Source organism: Diadema setosum, chromosome 5 (assembly GCF_964275005.1).
Source record: "Diadema setosum chromosome 5, eeDiaSeto1, whole genome shotgun sequence".
NCBI lineage: Eukaryota > Metazoa > Echinodermata > Echinoidea > Diadematoida > Diadematidae > Diadema > Diadema setosum.
The window spans coordinates 9,317,268-9,339,829 of NC_092689.1; the positions used below are offsets into that span (position 1 = coordinate 9,317,268).

At 38.4% G+C, this 22,562-nt stretch overlaps 1 protein-coding gene across 1 annotated transcript; it reads left to right on the forward strand.

Annotated features, from left to right (window-relative positions):
• The first annotated feature begins 1,380 nt into the window (after positions 1-1,380).
• On the forward strand, positions 1,381-21,600 carry LOC140228566 (cytochrome P450 4V2-like). The gene is made up of 11 exons (XM_072308799.1): positions 1,381-1,552; positions 2,282-2,400; positions 4,952-5,037; positions 14,049-14,242; positions 15,151-15,220; positions 16,101-16,227; positions 17,703-17,885; positions 18,650-18,752; positions 19,284-19,418; positions 20,413-20,592; positions 21,372-21,600. Exons 1-11 carry the CDS (start codon positions 1,381-1,383, stop codon positions 21,533-21,535), a joined length of 1,533 nt encoding a protein of 510 aa, XP_072164900.1. The 3' UTR covers positions 21,536-21,600.
• Positions 21,601-22,562: the final 962 nt, after the last annotated feature.

Consider the following 22,562-nt stretch of genomic DNA (forward strand, 5'->3'; position numbering starts at 1 on the left):
AAGTGTAAAAAGGGGCTTGACATTGCTTGCATCATAAGTGCATACAAACATGTGCACATGCATGTACACTTAGATTGCCTTAACTGTGAATATAATTTTTTTTTTTTAATATCCATAAAAACACACAAAAACACATCTTCTTTCAAGCAGCGTACATTGTATGTATCATATCAATACCACGGAACGAACAAAGTAGTGCCCTGGATATTTATTTTTTCTGAACTAATATGTATGTGTATGAGGTCATGCACATAAGCATGCATAAAGAAATTCACCAAACCTGCACTTTTCGATTCGATGCAAAAGAAAAAGAAGGAATTGTTATGGTAGTGCTCACATTGTTTAGATCTAGCATCATATACCACAATATCTGCGTTCCCTCTCTTCCCATGTCACATGACTGGTGTTCGACTGTTTTGATTGGTCAGTCATAGCTGATGCGCCGTTAACGCCGAACAATTGATATAGCAGTCAGTCAATACGGCAATCTCTTTATAGGTCGAATATAATTATGTAAATCATTAACACAGTACGTTCTGTCATTTTCTCCAGTACAGGAACATGTTCGTGCTATAGTGTAACGACAGTCACGCAAATCTCACAGCAGAGTTTCATTTTTTCATTATTGTAGTAAGGTGAGTGCACCATTGTTCTCTTACTATACTTAGGTCGACACACCTGTAATAGGCATTATCACTGTATTCCTCGTGAAGTAAAACAATACACATCAAGCATTTTGTTAATTATTTCCAATTGTAGAATCGCATTTGCAATCTAAAAGCGATTCCCCAAATCCCTGTTGTTGTTGTTGTTGTTGTTGTTGTTGTTGTTGTTGTTGTTGTTGTTGTTGTTGTTGTTGTTGTTTTGTACCAAACCTCTTTTCGAGAATTATTAGGAGAGGGGTGTAACACACTGCAGCAGTCCAAGGATTTGTGTGCCCCTGCTTCTGAAGTAGCTGAAACTAGCATGATTGATTTCATAGTGTTCTAGTTTAAAAATTCATCTGAGATCTGCTACAGCCAAATATGTTATACAATAATTGCAGTTCTCTAGAATTTGTTTCATTCACTATCAATCTGAATATCTACATGTAACTATATCCACTATGACTACCACAATTACTGCTACCAGCGAACTGGTAATCATACCTTTGGTAATGATTAATGTAATACATGTACTATAATTTCTCGTTATCCGTTTGTTTCTACTTACTCCACTTCCTTCCAAGTTCAGTTCTGTTTTTTCAGATGCTACTTCAATTGCAACCTCTTCCAGTCATATACTCTTACAATTTGTCTTCAGTCCTCACAATTCCATTGCCATCGTCAGCTACAACACTTTTTTATCCATGTTATTCTGTCTTTTAGTTCAAGTGTAACGATGGATGTTAATTTCGGAGTAGGAGTCGCAGCGGTCATCTTTGTTGCGGCCTCAACCATGTGTTACCACATGATGAAGCTCATTCGCGTATTCATCCTTATCAGCAAATTTCAGGGGCCTCCGGCACTTCCGATTGTTGGCAATTTGCACAAGTTCAGTAAGGATTTGAGAGGTCAGTAATATCAAGCACAGAAACACAATGTCAATGTTGCAACATGTTATAAGCTGTTAAAAATTGCAGTACAATGTGAGCGATTCCTTTCATTACTCGGACAAAAAAAATTCTTCCGTCACCATCTAGTACCATTACCATAATTCATTACATACTTTGTATGATTATGCTTCTTTTATTTGATTTTTACATTTCCCATCATAAAGGTAGAAAATTAAGTCACTGCTCTTTGTTCGGCAACGTAACAATCTGGTATTTGAAAAAAAAAAATCATCTGTGCCAAATTGTCATGTTTCTCGTAGACACAGAGGTGCTAGCTTCACTAAAATATTTTGACGTAATACAATCCAGTATGTTACTGAAAGGTCTTCCTCTAATTCGGTTGGCGATTTTTGAAGGTGCGATTTTTAGCCATCAGCTTTATATCTCAAGCATAAGCCGCCATCGACATTTTGGTGGCTTCAAATCAAGTCGTTCCGTTTTCAGGATTGGGTGGAAAACGCTGAGAAAATGTTCGAAGGAGCAAAGCGACCGAGCCGGGGGGGGGGGGGGGGGGGAGGGGGTGGAAGTGGACTGTGACTGGGTAGCCCTACTTCATGTGTATCTGTTGAAGTAAGATTTTAATAACCATAAGTTTTGGTACACAGACAAAGAAATGTATGTGAAAATCAGATTTCGGGAGTGATCTTCGGGACTGATGCTTTTTTTTTTTTTTGGTGTCCATCATAGAATTTTTCGTGTACAGACAAGCAGTTTATGAGGAGTATCGAGCAAGGACAGGTGGAATAGTTAGATGGTGGAATGGACCAAAGCCTCACATAACCATCTACAGAGCCAAACACGTGGAGGTAAGCACGCCAGCTGACGTCTAGTTCAGACTTCCTCGTACTTCGTTGTTGTTGCTTCTGCTTCAAGCTGTCGCTGTACTGATTTTTCTTATTCCAATACTCCGATGTTCAAACATGGGCCAGCAAAGACAGAAGACCTCTTAATGTCATATTACAGACAACACCGAAAAGAGACGTTTAGCATTTAAAGAATAGCAAAGCAATTGAAGCAAAAGAGGTATTTTTTAAAGTTATTTTTTTTTTTGCGACCATCAAAAGAAAGAGTAAATCCTATTACCGCAATTGGGAGAAGTTGATTATAATTGGCCAAGAATTAGGGAAGGAATGAAAAGAAAAACTGTCAGCCGCCTAAGTGGTACTAGGTGTTACAAAAAAAAAAAAAAATTGCTCTGTTTTCAACCCTCTGTACAAAATTTTGATTTTGTACAGGGGTCAGTTGGCGTGTATGGCAGTGTGTCGTTAACACCCTGACAATGATCCTAAACAATGGCCAGGATTGGAATGTTCTATTACATCTTCATGAGAAATTCCTTTGTCACGGCTATTCTTTATCCATCCTAATATGCAGTGTATGCAAGCACATGAAAACATGTGCTTATTTTTGTCATGTGCATGCATTTTACCCTTTGACATGAATTCAGACTACAGCAATGCCCAGGGCAATTCATCATGAATTGTTAATAAAGCACTCATGTGCCTTGGAGCAAGAAACCAGAAGCCTAGTCAGCAGAACTCTGAAAAGGTACTTGGTATTCGTGGTATTCATGTCTATTGTTCAGGGTCATTGTAGGCAAACAATCACACACACTTCATTGGTTCTTGTGTAAAGTTCAATTATGTACAGTGGGTTCAATTTTGATCAAAATCCAGAACTTAACTTTAAAATTAATCGTAAAATTAACAAAACTGATTCATGCTCTCATATTCAAATCACCTCCAACTAGATTGTACACTATTCAGCTATTACTCATATCAATGACAATGTTTTTATGTATAGTTTTCGAACTCTTAAGGATCAAAAGTAGGAAGTAGGTTTTTTTTTTTTTTGTAACATGAACATCGTCCATGGCACTAACAATGACTGCTGAGATCTCATCCCTCCTCTGCCAAGGCTTTTACCATGCCAAACATAAATTCTACCCATAAACATGGCCCTAACCCTACTGCTAATCCTCACATCAAACTAAACCTCGCACCCTCTCACAACCCAAACGCTATGTCCTTGGAGAAAATAAGACCGGTGCAATTGCCGCAGGAGCAAATGCCATTTCACCATGATAACACGTACGCTTCCTTGATATTCCATTCATTGACATCCAAATGTATACATTTCTTCATGTATACCATGAATACCACGAAAGAGTATACTCTTTCTCAAGCGATGGCTAATTGGCCACTGATGATCTGGCGCCAATCAGCAATCCCCTAGGTGTGACATCCAAGTGATACCACCATCGTAAATGTCAGACAGCTGGTATGCCACCCCCCCCCCCCCCCTCATCCCGGTTCATGTTGTAGGGGGTTCTCTAGATCCAGATGGCGTCTCTGATACGTCTGTTCAGGGTCTGGCTCTCTCTCGCTACTAACCGCGACCCCTCCCAGTTGATGACGTGATTTTTCCACCCAGCATGGTCAGGTATGGTAGACTTCTTGTATGTTTGGCTTACTGATGCCCTCTGCGATCGTGTATATGATTGTCCATCCTATATTTGGCAATCCTTTTTGTGTTCGTCATTTCGGGTACTCAATTTTCGACTGGTTTCCCTGATACATTTGTCATTTGTTCTTGGAGAGAACGGCAAGGGACTATGTACACTCCATGTGGCTTGTCCATTTCTTTGATTTTCTCCTTTGGGTGAACCAGTATGTCTCTAAGCTTGTTGTATGGTTTCATTGATGTAGAGATACCACGTTTCTTGAAAATCCTACTAATTGCCTCTGATAAGCCTTTGATGTAGGACTACAGGACTGCAGGATACAGGAGTGGTTCCGTCTTTCTTTTGTTGTTTGGAAGTTGTTCTGTTTTTCTTATCCTTCCGTTTTAACGTCCATCGGGGATAGCCACATTGCGACAGAGCAGGAGAGATTGTGGTACCCTCTTCTTTCTTGTCTTTGGGGTCAGATACTTCTGTTTCGCAGCGGTGGAAGCGAGTGTGAACCACACCTAACTTTTGATGAAGGTGGTGGTGAGACTTGAAATTGAGATATATGTTGGTATGCGTTGGCTTCCAGTATACCGTGAACTTTATTTGTCCATCTCGCTTTCTGATGATTGGTGCGTCTGGAAAGGGGATTGATCCTTCTTTTTCAAGTTCAAAAGTGAACTTTATGCTGTCTGTAGAGTGCACTTGATTCAGGTGATCAGTGATGAGAGACACAGAGTCTTTGTTTTTAGAATGACATCAACGTTCAACCAAATTTCATCACTTATTTTCCTCTCGTACTTGCTTGCCTTTGTATGTCTCTTTATCCCTATGAGCTGCCTGGGGAAGATCTTGAACAATCATGCTAACAATCCTGACAGTACAGTTAATTTGTTTCGCTCCAACAGGCCGTACTGAAGTGCGGTGGGAACATGAAGAGATCATTCGCCTACTCCTTTCTCCAGCCATGGCTCGGTCTCGGACTGTTGCTCAGGTATGATCTACGGGGTTTTGTTATACCAAATACATATTTGTGTGTGTGTGTTGTTTATAATAGTAAAAAGGGTTGACAAGAGGAAAAAAATATAGTCAACTCCGCTCGTCATTCTGTCTACATGTATTGGGGAGGGGGTGGTGGTCACAAATTGTCTCGATTGAAATCGGTTAAAGAAATCCAAATTCCGTTCTCATGTCAATAGCATTATTGCTTCTGTTCTCAAAGGTTGAGACAGTTGAGTTTATTTTGTTTGATATCGTAAGTTTTGATCTATGTACATTATGTTCATCGTCACTTATTCCTTCTGCTTAGAAGGTGTACTTTTGTTGAAATGTCAAAACTAAGCTCCATAAAGCTTCCTCATTTCTTTCATATATCTGTGCCAAGCGTGTACTCTTAAACGCCTATAATAGCATTTACTGTATCTACACAATTCCGGTTTATGACCACATGAACTTGACTCGATCTTCTCTTTCTGCTATGCAGATATTCCTGTAGCCAAATGCAAATCCCCTGTCATTATTCCACATCCAGTGAACACATGTTGTTGACACATCTCAAGTATTTTCTGGTTGGAACCATTGAACCGACATTTATTTTTTGCTGTCAATAGGCGTTTTCACATCAGCCCGATAAAAATTTAAGCTCGAGATATTTTTTCGCGATCGCAAATTAGCGCGCTATTTCATTTCCTATTCACATCAGCCCAAACATTATCAAATAGCGCGCTAGTTCGCATTAATTATCCTGCTATCCGGAAATTTCCCGAGTTGGACCCCGTTTACAATGCGGGGCTGGGCCGAGCCGCGGCCGAGCCGCGGCAGAGCCCAGCCTCAATTGCGGGGCCGAGCCCCGCAATTTTGTCCGTTTACACCACCTATGTTTTAGTTCAGTGGGCCGAGCCCGGCAGTGTAAACGGACAAAATTGCGGGGCTCGGCCCCGCAATTGAGGCTGGGCTCGGCCCCGACTCGGCCGCGGCTCGGCCCAGCCCCGCACTGTAAACGGGGTCTTAGACTCGAGAAATTTTCTCGATCAAGTAGCGCGCTAATTTGTATTCACATCATCAAATAGCGCGCTATTTCATGATCGGGTTAATTTCCCAAGTCAGAAAATAGCGCGCTATTTCGAAACATCGGGCTGATGTGAAAACGCCTAATGACTGTACGTACCTAGTCACTCATGTGTGTCTCATTATCTCAAAAAGAAAAATGATCATTCCAGTATCTCTGCCTGCTCTTGATGCATTTTCTTGCTGCTTGTACTCACAAACACAGATGTTCTTACATTAGGCGTTTTCACATCAGCCCGATGTTTCGAAATAGCGCGCTATAAGTCAAATAGTGTGAATGATATGAATAACGAAATTACTGTTACATCTACCTACGCACCAGGCAAAGAGGATGTACTCGTACATGACACTTGATAGTGAAGAAGGTGATAACCCCGACATCATTTCTTATTTGAGCTCGCAAACTCACGAGCTGATACTTGATTCTGACGTAAATGACACCAGTCCTCAAATGCCACCCACAGAATACCATTTAGAAAACGACGTAATTCCATCGTCTCATTTGAATCCAAACCAATTTTTTGTTTCACACTTTAAATTAGGAGATTAAACAAAAAACTCTTGTTCGTGAATCAAATCAAATTTGGCACTCAAGTCATCGGAATCAGTGAGACCTGGTTAAAGGAAACATCACCTTCTTCTCTATTTACCATTAATGGTTTCACACTATTAACTAACAACAGGGCAGGTAAAAAAAAGCGATGTAGTTGGGCTTTACGTCACTCAGAATCTAAATTATAATCTCTTAGAAAAATTTGGTGTTATCCGAGTCTTTTTAATTCACCTCTTATAAAGAAGCCCACTCGAATTTCTGATATCACAGCAACTTTAATTGACAACATTTTTGTTAACAGCTCCTTTTCCAATATTGAATATCACGTTTGGTGTATGTGTCTGACGTATCCGATCACTTTCCGATTTTCGCTCTTATGCCCAGTTGTAACACAGGTAATATCCCCTCTTATTTACCCAATTCTGGTATTCGAGAAATGTCCGAAACTAATCTTAGTAGACTTAGGGTATGATTGAGCTCCGTCAATTGGTCGAATGTTAATAACCAAAGCGATGCAAACTTAACTTTTGAACATTTTTCACAGATATCACCCACATAAGATTCCACAATACCCGTCAAGCCAGTTACTTGCTCAAACCGCAAAAAGGTTCCTAAAAAGAACTGGGTCTCAAAGTCTCTCCTTAGGTCTATAACTCGTAAAAATATCCTATTCTATAGATATAGGAGAGATCCTAATAGTCGAACTCGGTCTCGGTATGTGCGTTATCGCAACACTCTCACAACATTAATACGTTTAGCCAAACGAATGTATTTTTCAAAGCAGTTTATTAAGCATAAATATGACATCAAGAGTACGTGGAAGGTGATAAATGACGCGCTGAACACCAAAAGTAAAACCGAACCCCCTAGGCATATTATTAAGACTGATAAGCACATTGATGATCAGGCTGATATGGCAGAAGTATTCAATGAATATTTTGTAAGCATGGACTAAATCTTGCCAGCAGTATCCCGCATTCAAGCGCTGATTTTCATTACTTTTTAAAAGATCAGAATTAACAGTCTCTTTTTTTTTCGAACCAATCATTGATGAAGAAATTAAAGACATTGTGCAAACTTTGAATACAAAGAAAAGCTCAGGATGTGATGGAATTACAAATTTTCTCCTTAAAAAATAATGAAGTAGTTTCACCATTAACACACATTTCTAATTCATCATTATCTAGTGGCATAGTTCTTCAAAGAATGAAAATTGCCAAAGTAGTACCCATTTTTTAAAAAGGACAAAAAGAATATGTGACTAATCATCGCCCTATATCTCTGCTGACTTCATTCTCAAAAATTCTTGAAAGGCTGGTATATATCGCACCCACAAATTTCTTGAAAAGTGTGAAGTGTTTTTGTAACTCCCAATTGGGTTGTAGGAAAAATCACAGCACGACCCATGCCTTACTCACTTTTATCCATAAAGTTGCTCACGCCATCGATGATGTCTCCCACACTATTGGAGTTTTTCTTGATTTTTCGAAGGCATTCGACACAATTGACCATGATATTTTGATTTACAAGTGACGTAGGAAGGCTTTGGACTGGTTTCGAGATTATTCATGAAACGGAAAACAATTTGTAACTATAAATGGCTGTGATTCTCAGTTGAAGTTAATTTCGTGTGGTGTTCCACAGGGCTCCTTACTAGGCCCACTACTATTTATTTTGTATATCAACGATCTTCCTAATTCCTCGCCATTTCTTTCTGATGACTCTAATCTGATTTTTACACACAAAGATCCTTATACTCTCATTGACACAATGAATAAAGAACTCAAATCTGTGCAGTCTTGGATATATGCCAACAAACTATCACTTAATATAGATAAAACTCATTGGATGCTTTTTAGCAACAGTCTTAAAACGCTCCCCCTTCATATCAAGTTTGATGAAATTGAATTACCCCAAGTGAATTGTACAAAATTTTTAGGGCTCTGTATTGATAATGACTTATCTTGGAAATCCCACATTAGTTATGTAAGTAATATTCTCTCTAGAATCACAGGTGTTCTTCATAAACTTAAGAGCATTTTTCATAGTCAAACTTCATTCTACTTTGATTATTCCGTATCTTTGATTTGATTTGATTTGATTTATTTCTGCTTAATTCCGTTACATCAGATATGATTGTGTACAAGTCATTTATGACAAACCGTATATCGACACATAGTTTTTAGTACAAAACAAAAGAAGTAAAAACAGCTTGGGGAACGTAAACAGAAGGGTCTCCAAAATAAGCCAAGGCTTGACGGTATGGAGACCCTATACTTAGCTACTCTGGATAGAATAAGGGATAGAGAGAGAGGGAAGGGTAGGGGGAAAGGGAAAATTACAAAGTGTATGTGTACCACTCCAACTACTTTACAATAATAGTAATGATAATGAATGAGTCTGCATTAACACGTTCAGGGGCCTTTGCCGTAGTAATAACCGAATATGCACTATGAAAAATAGTGATAAATGAATACAAAACATTCTACATATGGTTATCTGACATGAAATAACAAGATATATCGTGGTTAAATGTGCACAGTAATGAAAAGGCACATGGTATACACATACATACATATACATGCTCATATACATAATATACATATGTGCACCTATTCTATACATACACATAATACCCATATATATATATATATATATATATATATATATAGATAGATAGATAAATAGGTCGATATATGTATGCACACATACATGCATCATGTATCATGTACATGTTTATATACATTTGATTATAATACATAACAATAAAGAAATCAAAATGTCATACTGGGGAATACTGCTTAAGGAGGTGAAGTTTTACAGCCTTTTTAAATGAATACATAGTGGTCATGTTTTTAATTTCGGTGGGAAGGGAATTCCAAGTGTCAGGGCCGGAGTGTCTGATAGAATGATGCGCGAGTGCAGTTTTGGGGTTAAATAAATGCAAATTTGCGGGTTGTCTGGTAGGATAAGAGTGAATCTCTGAATTTGACCGAAATATTCTGTTAGATATTGGAGGCAAGAGGTTTGACTTGAGGCAAACAATAAATACAGCCTTTTGGATTTATGTCATTTATCTTAAGGGATTTAAGCTGGGAAAAAACAATGGGTCGGTGTGATCTCGAGAGCGTGCTCGACTGCACACTCGAATTGCTTTTTTTTTTTTCAGGAGAAGTATACAGTCTGTGTTACATTTGTGGGTTGCCCAAATAATGTTGCAATACGATATATATGGCAGGTTCAAAGCATTATACAGGGTAAACAATACACGAGTTGGTAAAAAATACTGAAGCTTAGTTAACATGCCAACGTTTCGGGATACAGGCAAAATAATGTGTTTTACATGATCATCCCATGTTAGGTTTTCACTTATGTACACACGGAGAAATTTATTAAGTGTTCTCTTTTCGAGAGATGTACCATCAATGTACAAATCATCTTCTGGTAAATCAGCTTTTTTACATTTAAAATGAATTAAATTAGTTTTGCTTAAATGGAGTGCCAGTATATTACTTTTAAACCACGCAGATAATTTCGGTAATTCATTATTCAAAGTAGTAACTAGGTGGTTTAGGTCAGTATGTGACTAAAACACATTTGTATAATCAGCAAATAAATACTGTAACATGGATGATGCGTTTGAAATATCATTAATGTTGATTAGAAACAATAACGGACCTAAGATTGAACCCTGGGGGACTCCACATGTTACACGTAATGTCTTGGAGGATTCTGAATTAAAGGAAACAAATTGTTTTCTACATAACAAATAGTTTTCAAACCATGTAAGTGCTGTACCCCGAACCCCGTAATGTCGTAGCTTATATAATATTTTGTTCAATTCAATTCAATTCGATTCATTTATTTTCATTCTTCTTCTTTTTTTTTTCTTTCAACAAAAACATAACACAAGATAAATCAGGTATTATACATCATAAACAAAAAACATTGTGGTTAAGAGTATCAAATGCCTTGCTCAGATCCATAAATATACCAATTACATGTTTATAATCAATCTGCCAAGGCATTCGATACTCTATCGAATAACTGCATTGGCGCGTGATCAGCAGAATGATTAGTTCAGAAACCGAATTGGTCAGGATTGAAGAAATCATTCTGACATAAAAATCCATACAGCCTATTATAAACAATTCTCTCGAGTATTTTGGAGAAACATACACATGTTGGATCATCCTTTTTGTGGATCGGTATTACTTTAGCAATTTTGAAGGAACTTGGAAAAATACAAGAAGAAAGAGATAGATTAAGATATGGACTAAGGAAGACAAAATACCTATGATCTGCTTAAGTAAGTGGGTGCTAATTTCATCATCACTGACAGAATAACTAATTTTAAAGGCGCGAATAATTCTTAATATTTCAATAAAATCAGTGAGGTTTAAAAATAGAGATGAATTTATTGGTTGTGGCAAAAACTCTGCGAAATCACAATTACTCTCATCGATTTTAGAGCCCTGTTGTGGACCGATATGTACAAAGTATTCATTAAACATATTGCTTATATGAACCAGATTTCTTATCGTATTGCCATCTTTATAAAATACTTGAGAATCAGGTGATGATTTGCTCTTATTAAGAATTTCATTGATTATTTTCCATATAGTTGAACTTTTACCTTGAGCATTATCTATCTTAATTATGGTATTCTTGTATGGGGGAATGCAAGTAGAAATCTTCTTGATGTACTGTTCCGCATTAAAAAACGTGCCATTAAAAATATGAACCACGTCGGATATTTGTCACATACGAACAATTCTTCAAAAAAAATATATATATTAAAAGCATCAGATCTATTCAGTTATAACGTCGGCATATTCATGTATAAATCTTCCGCCAAGAAGTTACCAGATGTTTTCCTTGTATGTTCAGAAAAAAATAACTGGATTCACAGTTATCCTACCCGCCAAAGTGACGCGTTTCACCTTCCACGTACTCGAAAATTTTTCGCTAAAAAAGAAAACCGATAATGTATACAGGTCCCAGATACTGGAATGATCTCTTACCCGAAATAACTAGCTGCTCGTCTTTATATTCTTTCAAACGCAAATTAAAAGTGTCTTTATTAAATGCTTACCTTGCAGACATGCACCGAATAAGTTTGTAATGCCTTATGTAATAATACTGTGGTATGTTACTTAACCTGTCCGATTAAACACACATGTCAACACGCTGCAGATTGCAATGTGGGCCTTGCCGTCACGCTCTCTGAATTCATCATTAGCAACTCCGCACTCATTTCGTCTCCTTCTCTCCCTCCCTCTCTCTGCCTCTTTTTCACTTTCTACCCAGAGCTTATGACGGCAGGCAACAAATGACTCTATAGCTGTATATGTCACTTTTGTGTTCTGCTGAACACAACCTTGTGATAGTTTTAATGCAATATTAAGTGTATATTTAAGTAGGCCCTACATGTATATCATGTCCTATTTCGGAAACAAATAATAGCTTGGTCACAATTATGGTTTGTATTTTAGTATAGTTTTCTTTTTCTTTTTCTTTTATTTCTTAATCATATAGGCATACCCCGTTTTCCTTAATTGGTACCATTAAATCACCAGGTCTGTACTTCTATCCGTTCTCCGTTTCTCTTTCACAAACACTGATTATCCGGGGCTTACAGCCAACAAGCTTGCTTTCATGTAGGTCCCATCATACTTCTCTTTGTACAACCTCATATCAATTTTGACCAGTTATCATTATAATTACTGTTATTATGTATGTATTTCTTTTTGTGGTTGTTGACAAGGTAAAAGAACTTGTGCTGTTATTTTTTGATGTAATATTGATATACGAGAAGTATGAAACAAATTGAATTGAATTGAACTGAATTGAATTGAATATGCTGTAATCAAATTTGCGCATATTTTGCGGAACTGAATGGCAAAGTATCGACCTTTATTTGCCAATAATCTCCCTGTTCAAAATTTATGCGTGGGCTCCAACTTACAATCAGTAATTCTCGTTGATAGACCATGCAAGCCTAGGAAAACGGATATAAGAATTGCAAGACCAGACCACTGTCTTAACATTATGAAAATACAATGTTAGTGAATATGTCTGCAACATCGGAAACATCAATGCTCTACATTCATTTCATTTCCTTTAGACTTGCTGTATTCATGTTAATTGCAACCTCGACCTTATTCTCAGTGATATACAATTTGATTAGACGAGACATTTGAGATCGCTCATAACCACTGTCTTGAGTCTCATGAACTACGTTAAGCAATGTTGACAGACAATTCATATCGCCCCTCTCCAGTTTATTGCTCACTGGCATTGGCCTAGATAGTGTGACGTAAAGTCACTTATCCAACGATATTGTATTTCAGTGTCTTTCACTTTTTCAGAAGTTGCACGGAGGGCGTGTACTAGTATTTCTTTCGTCGATTATCGTATCATTGGATTTTCAGCTGACCTGAGCCAAAGACTAAAGTGAGCTATTGCGATCGTTCATCGTCCGGCGTGCGTAGTCCAATTGGGGACCTAAATTGTACATTTTCATCTTCGTCTTAAAAGCCCCATGATGGATTTTTACCAACCTTAGCAGGTAGCACCCCCACTGAGATAAGCTCTCATTTTGTTCAAGTGGCCACCATTCCCCATGGAGGAGGGAGGGGGGAGGCCTGGAGCACAATGGTCGAGGGGGATGAGACAGACACAACCCCCAAGTTGAGGAATCGTACCAGGGAGGTTAGCCTTTTGTCAAGGTCCTCTCGCTGTATGTTGAAGAGAGCCCAGCTGAGTGGGGTCGCGCTGTCGCGCTCGGCTGGGCTCGCTTCGCTCGCCCATTACATCGAGAGGGCCTTGACAAAAGGCTACAGGGAGGAGGGAACCTCCCTGGTCTTTACAAATCTTCTTCTCTCAAATCGTAAATGATAAGCTAAGGAAGTACTTTGTGTAATTTAGATTAGCGTTTGTCGTATAGTTTCGAGTTTGTTTGTGGTAGATCTGGGGGATAAGCGGGGGGTAGGGGAGACCAAAGTTAGGATAATTTTTTTTTTTCATCTTTTTTGCACAAGCATGGTCTGATTTTTTTTTTTACCAAATTTGGCAGTGATTATCGCAAGAGGGATAGAATAAGTATTTGTGCATACGGGCAACATTAAACACCAGGAGCACAACGCATTGTCAAATTTTCAAAATACAGTGTACTTGGCAGGTATTCTTTACCAGTGTCATGGAATATGCAAATGGACATCAAAGCCCCGATAGAAGCTTTCAAAGCTGCCCCGCCCCCAAGTTTACAATGTTCTCAAGAGAATCTGCAAGAATGTGCCATGGAAGGTGAACTTGTAATGCTTAGGTGAACGGGAGACTCATGGGTCTCTTGTTATTCGTTTGTCGGTAATTTTCATTCACAGTACAGGTAAAAAGTGGTTCCAGCGTCGAAGGATGCTGACACCAACCTTCCACTTCTCCATCCTCCAAAACTTCATGGGTGTTTTCAACGAGCAGAGCAACATCTTGGCAGAGAAGTTAGATGCCTTTGCAAACAGACGTGATCCTGTCAATATCTTCCCACTCGCAACCCTTTGTGCCCTTGACGTCATATGCGGTAATGTATTCCTATTTGCTGCTTAACGTGGACATTCATATACCGTGAAAGGCGGTGGAGACATATGTAGGCACCCTGATTTCAATTACCCTCAATGAAAAGTTTTTCCTTCTGTGATGTGGCATCAGTAAAGAATCAAGATATGGTAGTTTACCCATTACTTTCAGGTGCATGGCACAAGCTCGGCGTCCATGACTCGTACAGCCGACATTTCATATTGCCCACGATTCATACTGTCTACGAGGTTTACAGCTCACGAATCATAAAGCCAATGAGCTAGACACTAACCTATAGTAAGGCTCACGAACTCGACACTAAAAAGGCATTTTTATTCTGCCGTTTCGTCGACAAGATGCAAATAATACATATTATTGATATTACCGACTTGGCTGCCATTGAAGTACCTTGTATGGTAGATTAACAAATTAATTGTGATTTCATCAGTATATTCCTGCATGTGCCACAGTGTAGTTTGTGTGTTCACCGCCTGACATTATATTTTGGCTCATACGTTACACAGCCGTGCCCACGTGCGTGGCTTGTTGACGTGCACTGATATTGTCTGAGGAGATCATTATTGACCTGTGAATACTTCATTAACGTAAAATTAAACAAGGTCGAAAGCAATAGTAACGTCTAATGCCGTCAGTAATTGTCGACATTATAAGGCAACTACATAAATCGCATTCACAGAGTTTGGCAGTAAAGTCATGTTTGTAATGTCTTGCAGAAATTGAGCTGGTCGATTGTGAAGCTCTATCATTATAACATTTAAGTTGGTCTTCGATAACTTACTACAATTGTTAGCTGGTTAGATTGTAATTTGTGGTAATTTGTAATATAGGCCTATATATATATATATATATATATATATATATATATATATAAAACTCTTCTTCACCATACAGGCACGGCCATGGGGAAACACATGAACGCACAGGGTGACACAGACAGCGAGTTTGTGCGCGCCCTCAAAGGGTAAAATGAAACACTAATTGTATAGCGATTTGAAGGAATTATTTACTTTCAGTAAAGAATTTGAACAAGACCCTTCTATCTTACTTCAGTATTCTGTATCGGAATATCTATTGCTCTTGGTCAATTGATTTAGATAAGAATGATTTCTAAATCATGACAGATTGGCAATTTGAAAGAAACAATATATAAATCTGAAAAATCAAGCTGAATTAATTGATACTAAGTCCTTTTCAACATGGAATGCAATGCAATGCTTAATGACATTTTCGGTTTTAGATGACTTAAAGCTTTCATCAACATGTGTTTTTTCTGTTTATTTCTTTTTATTCAACCCGGCTCAGGCAAAGCCACTGCACTTTGTCATTAATTGATTTCGCTTTCAGGGCAAGAAGAAAATTTCTTATTCTTTTCTGTGAAAATTTGCGTATTTTGTAAGATGGTGACAGGCTGGAATGCTCCTGCCCATGGGAGTGGAGAGTGAGCACTGTCAGTGCTGGTTGGAAATCAAAATGTATCAATTGACCGGGGTAATAATAGCATGTATGCGTCATGATCACCACGCAGAGTGTATTTGGAGCAATATAAATTTCATGCATTATTATAACTCTAGTAAGTATGCAAACCAGACATGTGCTGCATGTGTTTAATGTGTATAAGAAATGCAGTCATTTACGAAGCAGTGAGATAATGTGATGTTGTTCAGAAAGTTAATCTAAAGCTTTTTCTATTTCCAGTGTAGTTGTGTGTGTGTGTTTTTAGATAAAAAAAGAGTTCTATTCTTTACTGTGTCGAAGAGATGATCAGTGTCAAGAATGTTTATAACGTTTCCCTTTTTCCTTTATTTTGTTCGCTGATTTTTCCTGTTGACATATACGTACAGCATGATTGCGATAGCATTCATGAGGTTCAGATCTCCTCTTTTGTGGGTGGATGCCTTCTTCTATCGGACAGAGGCTGGTGAAAGGCAAAGAAAATATCTAAGAATTCTCCATGGCGTTACACAATCGGTAAACGTTCAAACATATTCAAATGAGTTTTATACTGTCCACCTTTTGACAGAAAATCTTGCTTTACCCAACTGTGTTTCTGCTGTACCTACCTTTGTACATTGTAGTCTTGAGGGGAAAAATGCACAAATAAAATTGAAATCGTGGGAAAAGTGCTCGTAGCCTTATTAGGCAGATGTCCAGAAACACTTTCCTATATTCTTTTCATGTCATGAAATAGAAGATTTAACAATGTACTGTATTCTTATGCTAATGATGTATTGTTTTTCCTTAGAGAAACATATTTTAGTATGTTGCATTCTTGAAAAAAAAAGTTTCAGAAATAAATTGAAGTTGAAAGACACACACAAAAAAAATAATTTGAAATACAAGTCATGTATCAAAGTCAATTTCGTTGCAACCCTTAATACGGTCTATCAAACCTATCTTCTACACGCAATAATAATTGTATATTGACAGATAACAAGGAAAGGATGTCCTGGTCATTTTTATTTAATTTCTTCAATCTGTTTCCCCCAAATGCAGCTTCGGTTTAACCAAAAAAAAAAAAAAAAGTCAACATAATTCACATTCGTCTTCGAATGAACAATGGTATTCATCAATAGCACTTGAAATTAATTCAAATTGGTTACCTGCAGACTCTCAATCGAATTAAGAACGTGGGGTTCGTACCAAGTATATACAGAAAATCTAAATGGCGAACTCTTTGGAGATGATAATCTGTGTCAATATTTAGCCACGGTGCTCTTCTGCTCATTTGGCAGATGATAAGAAACATTCAAGAAACATACAAGAATAAAATGAAAAACAGTGGAACATACAAAACATTAAAAAGAAAAGGAAAAAAGACAAAATAACAAGTGGGTCTATGCACGGTTATCTTGAGTATCTGTACATAATCATTAACTCATTATTGCAGATTATTAATTAAGAAAAATCTAAATTTGGAGGGGCTACGGGGAGGGAAAATGGTGTCTATTTGTACATTCTAGCCACAGAGTGTCCATACCTTCCAATGTTGACCATGCGTTCTGAAGAAGACGAAACTGTAAAAATGGGCTCCCAATTTAGTCCCCCAAAAAGGGAAACACATATAGTCACCAACGTGAATTTAAATTGCTGAAAACAAAAACAAAAAATGATCGCTCTAAAACGAAACCATTTCCCTATAAATACTCTTTAAAAAGCAAAAACGAAATTGCAAACTCTAAAAGGCAATTACTAGGCGTCTGTGTTAATTTGTCTGATCGATGTAGGCATAGTGCAACTAGTATCGATTTGTTTGATTGACCACACTACGAATTTGATTGGAAAGAGTTTAAAGTTGACTGGGTAGTCCTATAAGAATAAAACGTTATGATATACTGGGTTTCAATGACGTTGCAGGTTTGGATTTTTATTCAGCTAAGTCCATTGACATGTCATAATCGAATGCAGAATGTCTGCTGCATAGGTTGTTTACATTGTTTCGGTAGATGATTCAACAAAAGCTGCTTGAATCATCGGAGTCTCCTGATGTCAGTACTCAGGATGAGGGCGCTGTTGCGGAACAACGCAAACAAATCGCATTCCTGGATCTCCTCATCCAGATGCACAGAGAGGACCCTAGCTTCACTCTGGCAGACGTACAGGAAGAAGTGGATGATGTCATGTTCGCGGTATGCACACGACGGAAGCCTTCTCATTCTTACCTGTTGTTCCACAATATTGTCTCTAGAGGTGTCATCATTTAGGAAGAGAGAAAGAAAGTAAATGAGGAGGGATATGATCCTTCCAGTAGACATCAGTTCACCGACACTCGGGCACCAAACTGGCAATCATCAGTCACGCGGGATCAGGATCCTTTTTTGCTTTCGTCCCCCAGATTTTTGTCATTCACCTAGGACAATGCCATTGTATGACCTCTCTGATTGGAATTACGGTTTTGTAACGAATATAAACAAATAAAAAGATCATTTTCCACTCTGTTGTTACAGGCTTCTGTATGCCAAAGACTTCAGTTAGGAATTACACTTGACCGACCTTATGTAGAATAAGGCTAGAATGGATATAAGTTATTTAAGTCATTGATGACTGAAATGCTGAGAAAGCAATGCGTTGCACAGAAGATGGGTATATCATCTGATTAACGTTGCTGTACTCAATAAATCATGTAAGTTTTGCCAGACATCATCACAGAATCAGTTAGATAACAATATAGGTGATAATAATCAATTGACGTTCTAAGTATTACCTCAATGACTGTGTACATACTACATAAGTCTACATATCAAAGATAATCATGGTTGCAGATGTCCATAGGCTACTCCAGCTCGCCTCTGATCAAAAAGTCCCAGGCTACCTACAGCATTGTACGTAGTAGCTAAAGATCATTATATTTTTGAAAAATGTTGACAGTCTCACCTATACCTACCTGACACAGGGTCATGACACAACTGCAGCGGCTGTCTCCTGGAACCTTTACCTCATAGGTCTGCATCCAGGTATTCAGTCACGTCTTCAGGAGGAAATTTCCGAAGTCCTAGGTAGGCTGCAACTTTGTGAAAGATTAAAAGACTTCTATGATAGATGGAAGGAACAACTTTCCGCAGCTTTCAGCTACAGTTTTAAACAGGAAGGAAGGATATTGTGTCATGTCGTCGCAAATTGTCCATGGGCAAACCTTGCATTCCTTTTACAGGGTTAAAGATGAAGGGACTCTTTCATTAGGACATAACCATAAATCGTGCATACAAAACATTGTATCTCGCCCCTCGCAAAGAAATGGGGATGTGGCCTGTTAAGTGTCAAAGGCATCCCTGCAGATGTTCAAATGAAATTTTTGTTTCACCCCAACTATTGTTTTTGTTGTTGTTGTTGTTGTTGTTGTTGTTGTTGTTGTTTTGGTTTCAAACAATAGGGCATATCAACTTGGTACACCGTGTCAAAAAGATTAAGCGTACGATACTCCCTGTGGGCTTCAGCCATTATAATATGTCATCTGTCTTCTGTGTCTGTGCGTGTAAATGTGTGTCTTGACTAAAAAAATAATAAAAAATCAAATCAAACTTCCACAGGGGACTCGGACCGTCACGTAACGACAGATGACCTGGCCAAGCTCTCGTATTTGACCTGCGTAGTGAAGGAATCCCTTCGAGTCCTACCGCCTGTACCTGGCATGAGCAGGACTCTCGACAGTGACATCGTCCTTGGTGAGTGAAAGTGACTCTGGCTATTATAGTGTTATGCTTATAATGCCGGGATTTTTGTATCGCAACTGATTGATAGATAGCTTTCATCGACGTCAATACACATCGATTAGTCAGTGTTATTGTTATTGATGTTTTCAGTAAAAGCCATGGTATTCATGGGCATACATACTCTGTGGGACTCTAATTCGCAACCTCCTGATTGCTATAGACAGGCGTCATATCCACTAGATTACCTAGCTTCCGCCCAATAGCCAGTGATGAGCCCTTATAGAAGCGGGTACTGCACTTAGATTTATTCAAATTAACTATTCTTACGTCGAGGATTCTTTTTTTTATGGCAGCTGAAGATTTTTATCACGGCTTTTGTATTTAAGAAAAAAAAAACAGTGATCAATCAGTAGCAATTCAACAAAAGACCACGTCGCAAAGATCAATGTGAATATGAATGAATCTAGCCCGAGTACGTCTATGTCCATTCTTTTAAATCATTGCTAAGAATAAAATCACTGGTTAATCGCTGCGTATTTACCCCATATAGGGTAATTAATTGTCATCCAATTGCAATAATCCATTCATTCGAAAAAAAATACGCAGTACCCGCTACATGCTACAAGGACTAGAACCATGCAGCACTGCCTGTCGCGCCGGCAACGGCCTGAGCCGAAGCTTGTTTGTGTCAAATATTTGACACGTAAGAGAAGTTCCGTTCCTCGCAAGATTTCACCTGTACGAGAAAGACTTGGTAGTATACTCTCCAATAGAATACGATGCAGAAACGTAAAGCGAAAGACGTTTGCAGATACGGTATGACAGTACATCAGAACTGAAGGGAAGCTCCATCGCAATGGGAGAAATGAAAACGAATAGCAACAGAAAGGGGACTGTTGTTGGAATACGATGCATTTCCCTTCATTACACTGATGTTTTTATGTCTAAATTGGAACATTTTGATTGTGCATATTCAATCTAACTTTAATTCTACTCACGCTTTCAGATGGCAAGGTCGTACCGAAGGGAACGTCAATCTCATTCGCAATTTACGCCTTACACCGCGACCCGGAACAGTTTCCAGACCCGGAAATATTTGACCCAGACCGGTTTCTTCCGGAAAACAGTAGCAAGCGACACCCGTACGCCTACATTCCGTTTGCGGCTGGACCACGAAATTGTATTGGTAACTACATCATTTCATTTATGATGCAGTTCCTCTGTGCTAATCGTGATTTTTTTTTCTTTTTCATGAATATTTCATTTAAAAATTTTGTGAAGGATGAGATTTTCTAATGAGAAAGATTAAAACAATTTTGATATTCAATAACCTTAAATTCACAATTAACTTTAAGGCCTTATGAATTTGCTCTGTGAAACTGGAATGAGATATGTATAATTACTTATAGTAAATAGTTTACACTTGAATAATTCACATAATTGTTATCATAGCATTAATATCTAACACAAAGGTAAACACCACAGCCGTTAAATTGAACATGTTTTTGTTCAATCTTTTATTTTGTTTGTGTGTTTCTTGTTTTTGTTTTTTGTTTTTAGGAGGGAGTTGACAGCATTCATTTTCACAGATCAGTACAGTGAATACGTGTATTGAATGTTGCATATATAGTGAACTCTCCGTATCGTATCATCAGCTTTGATAGTGACCATTGTATTCCACGAGTTGCACGTTGAACGTTGCTCTTGAAATACACAGACAACATTCTACGGTAATTTAAAACTTGTTTTATTTGATATTGAAAACCATGCATATCCTTAAGACATTGATGATCTCATCCTTGGTGGATTAGTAGGTACGCCACATCACGTGATTTATCTACATTATAAGATATGAAACATAGAAATACTTGTTTCTACGAATTCCAGACCCCTGTCAGCCTGTTTTACTCTCTTCGTTCACAATGCAACACATGACGTCAGAATCATTTACGTGTTTACCTACAGGACAGCGGTATGCAATGATGGAAACAAAGGTTACCTTGGTCAACCTTCTGCGGCGGTTTTCGTTCAAGTCGACCCAGACTATAGACGATGTGAAGCCAACAGACATGATTGTCCTAAACCCCGAGGGAGGGGAAATCTTCGTGGAAATTAGCAGAAGAAAGTAACGATGAGTCTCGGTGTGATACTGGTTCTCCTATGAGGGCATTCTCTGGGGGTGCACGTCACGAGACCGCCACCCACGAGTCATACAGCCCACGAGTTATACAGCTCACAAGTCATACAGCCCACGAGTCATACAGCTCACAAGTCATACAGCCCACTAGTTATACAGCCCACGAGTTCGACACTAAGTAAATAAAGCCCACGAGTTCGACATCAAGTAAAATAAGCCCACGAGTGAGACAGCCCATGAGTTCGACACTCACGCTTAAAAGGCTCACGAGACCGACACTATGCAAACAAAGCCAACGAGACCGACACTACACGCTTAAAAGGCTCACGAGACCGTCGCTAGGCAAAGAAGGCCCACGAGACCGACAGGATGAACAGCGCCACCTATAGACCAATTAATTGTATAGAGTGTCCAGATAATGGCATAAGGAAGATAAAATGTGAGAGATGGAAAAGGAGAGTTGCTAGGGTGTTACCCGTCAGTTGCCCTCCCTCACCAGCTGAAATGTTCAAGATCTTTAATTGCAATGTGTTTACGTGTGCGAGTGTTTGTGAAAAAGTAAACAGAATTCAGTAAAAGTGTGCATCGGATCTTTCCACATTAACTTAAAAATGCCAAAACACCCTTGTTTCTCTTTTCGCAAAACACATATACATTTACTTTTAAAAAAATCAAATGATGTGGACATTCAGATCATCCAACTAGAAAAATAACCAGCTGTGAAACGAAGTTTACAAATAATAATAGAAATATTGCACAAAATAGTCAATGTTGCAGTGCACACCTGCTTTACATAATCTGGAGGGGGCGTCATCTGCGAAGGTGTTGATTTGATATAAATTCACAGAAAATAACGTAATCGTTTATTAAGGTAGCTTAACGATTCGGAATAAGAAGATGCATCCATAAAAACAGATATCCTATTTCTTAAAAAACGCAATGTTTTGAGGAGAATAATTTACAAACATAAGCTACAAATCGAGGTAAATCCCTGCGATATATCATCCGTTGAATGTCAT